This window comes from Octopus bimaculoides, chromosome 23 (assembly GCF_001194135.2).
Source record: "Octopus bimaculoides isolate UCB-OBI-ISO-001 chromosome 23, ASM119413v2, whole genome shotgun sequence".
Taxonomy (NCBI): Eukaryota; Metazoa; Mollusca; class Cephalopoda; order Octopoda; family Octopodidae; genus Octopus; species Octopus bimaculoides.
Window position 1 is genome coordinate 27,395,533 of NC_069003.1, and position 1,992 is coordinate 27,397,524.

General features: G+C 34.4%; 1 protein-coding gene across 3 annotated transcripts in view; it reads left to right on the forward strand.

Moving 5' to 3' along the window:
* Window positions 1–788: 788 nt before the first annotated feature.
* Window positions 789–1,992, forward strand: part of LOC106873037 (protocadherin Fat 4) — a 31,197-nt gene continuing 29,993 nt past the window's right edge. For all 3 annotated transcript variants that reach the window (XM_014920244.2, XM_052976054.1, XM_052976055.1), the window contains exons 1-2: window positions 789–944; window positions 1,509–1,685. In XM_014920244.2, the coding sequence (XP_014775730.2) occupies window positions 797–944; window positions 1,509–1,685 (325 nt within the window). In that variant the 5' untranslated portion in view covers window positions 789–796. The remainder of the gene's footprint in view (window positions 945–1,508; window positions 1,686–1,992) is intronic.

Genomic DNA, 1,992 nt, shown 5'->3' on the forward strand with positions numbered 1-1,992 from the left:
GTATAAATAGAGGGTGCATAAGATATTTGAAGACAGATTTATGTTTATAAAAAAATAGATACCTAATAACAGATAATAACCTCTAGCTGTTTTGCAATGTCAGAAGCCTTCGAACAGGGTTCGTTTTCCACAATTCTCTTCAAACAGCAAAACTTCCTTTCCAGAGGCCCAAGTCGACCAGAACAAGAATCTGTTGATTCTTTTCCTTGGCTTTTGAATTGCATATTAACAGTAGCAAGAAGAATTTGAAGATTTTCGGTAATTTTTCGCTAGCCAAGACCAGCCTCAGATTGCCCAACAATAAAACCTCTTTGAAAATCTGACAGTTGTACTGAATCTTTTGTGCGTGGCATGGTTACTCTTTGCAAATGTTTAATATAATGGCACCTGGAATAAAAAAGAATAATTACTGTATACTTAATAATAATAATAATAATAATAATAATAATAATAATAAAACAGACTTGTAAATATTTTGGGAGTATATGCCTTAACCTACTCTATAATAATAGTAATCATATTAAAACTATGGATTGCAGCTACTCCAGGAGTATGTGAGCATATTTCACAACCCTCTTGTGAGTTAAGCACATCATAGCATTTGCTTTACTTTATGTTTTGTATTCATAAATATCATAAACTGACTTGATACCAGTTGTGTGCCTGCCTATACATTTATTATATTCTACACACACACACACACACACACACACACATATATATATATAGATAGGTAGATAGATATAAATATGCAAGAATAATAATTTGCTTTATTAGGTCTTATTCAGGACGTGATATGATCACATACAATAAGAATGCTGCAACCAGAAGTACCATCTTGAGAACTTCGAAGATGCCATCCCTGAAAATCGGAGACACATTTCAATTTCCTGTCAGAGTTATTGAAGATCGTAACTATGCTGTGAAAGCAGTTCTTTCATCTGGTAGGTATAGCAATAACAGCAACAATAATAATGATGATGATGACTGATGATGATGGTTGATGGTGATTGATGATGATTGATGGTGATTGATGGTGATTGATGATGATTGATGGTGATTGATGATGATTGATGGTGATTGATGATGATTGATGGTGATTGATGACAATGATTGATGGTGATTGATTGTGATTGATGATTGACGGTGATTGATGATTGATGGTGATTGATGATGGTGGTGATTGATGATTGATGGTTGATGGTTGTTGATGCTGATGATTGATGACGATGATGATTGTTGGTTGATGATTATGATGATGATGATTGAGCTTACCAACCACATAGTTCCTGGTTCAGTCCCACTGCATGGCACTTTGGGCAAGTGTCTTCTACTGTAGCCTCGGGGTGACCAGAGCCTTGTGAGTGGACTGGGTAGACAGAAACTGAAAGCCCATCATATATATGTGTATACATACATACATATAGTGGATGTACTTAGTTGACTTTAGACGTTTCCACTAATTAAATTGTGAAATAAAACATAACACTTTCTATCTTTGCCCACAGGTAAAGCACCAGTTTTTCGGAATCTACCTGCCGTGATATCTGTTCCAAGAAATACTACTAAAGGGACATTGGTGTTTAGTATAAAAGCACATGATGATGACAGACAGGGCAAAATCTTCTTCCAGTTTATAGAATTTTCCAAGGAGAATATTTCATTCCATCTGAATTCTGAAAGTGGTATATATTTATTCAAAGTTTTTCTGTTGTACGCACATACACATGCTTGCATGCGTGTGCAACACACACACACACACATACACACACACACACACATACACACACACACACACACTTATATACGTATATACATACAAATACACATATATAGTCACATACATATATACACTGATAGATATGCATACACATATATATATATATATGTACATATGTGTACCTGAGTGTATGTGTGTGACTATGTGTATGACTATGTGTGCATGTATGTGTATGTGTATACATATATATATATATATATATATATATATAT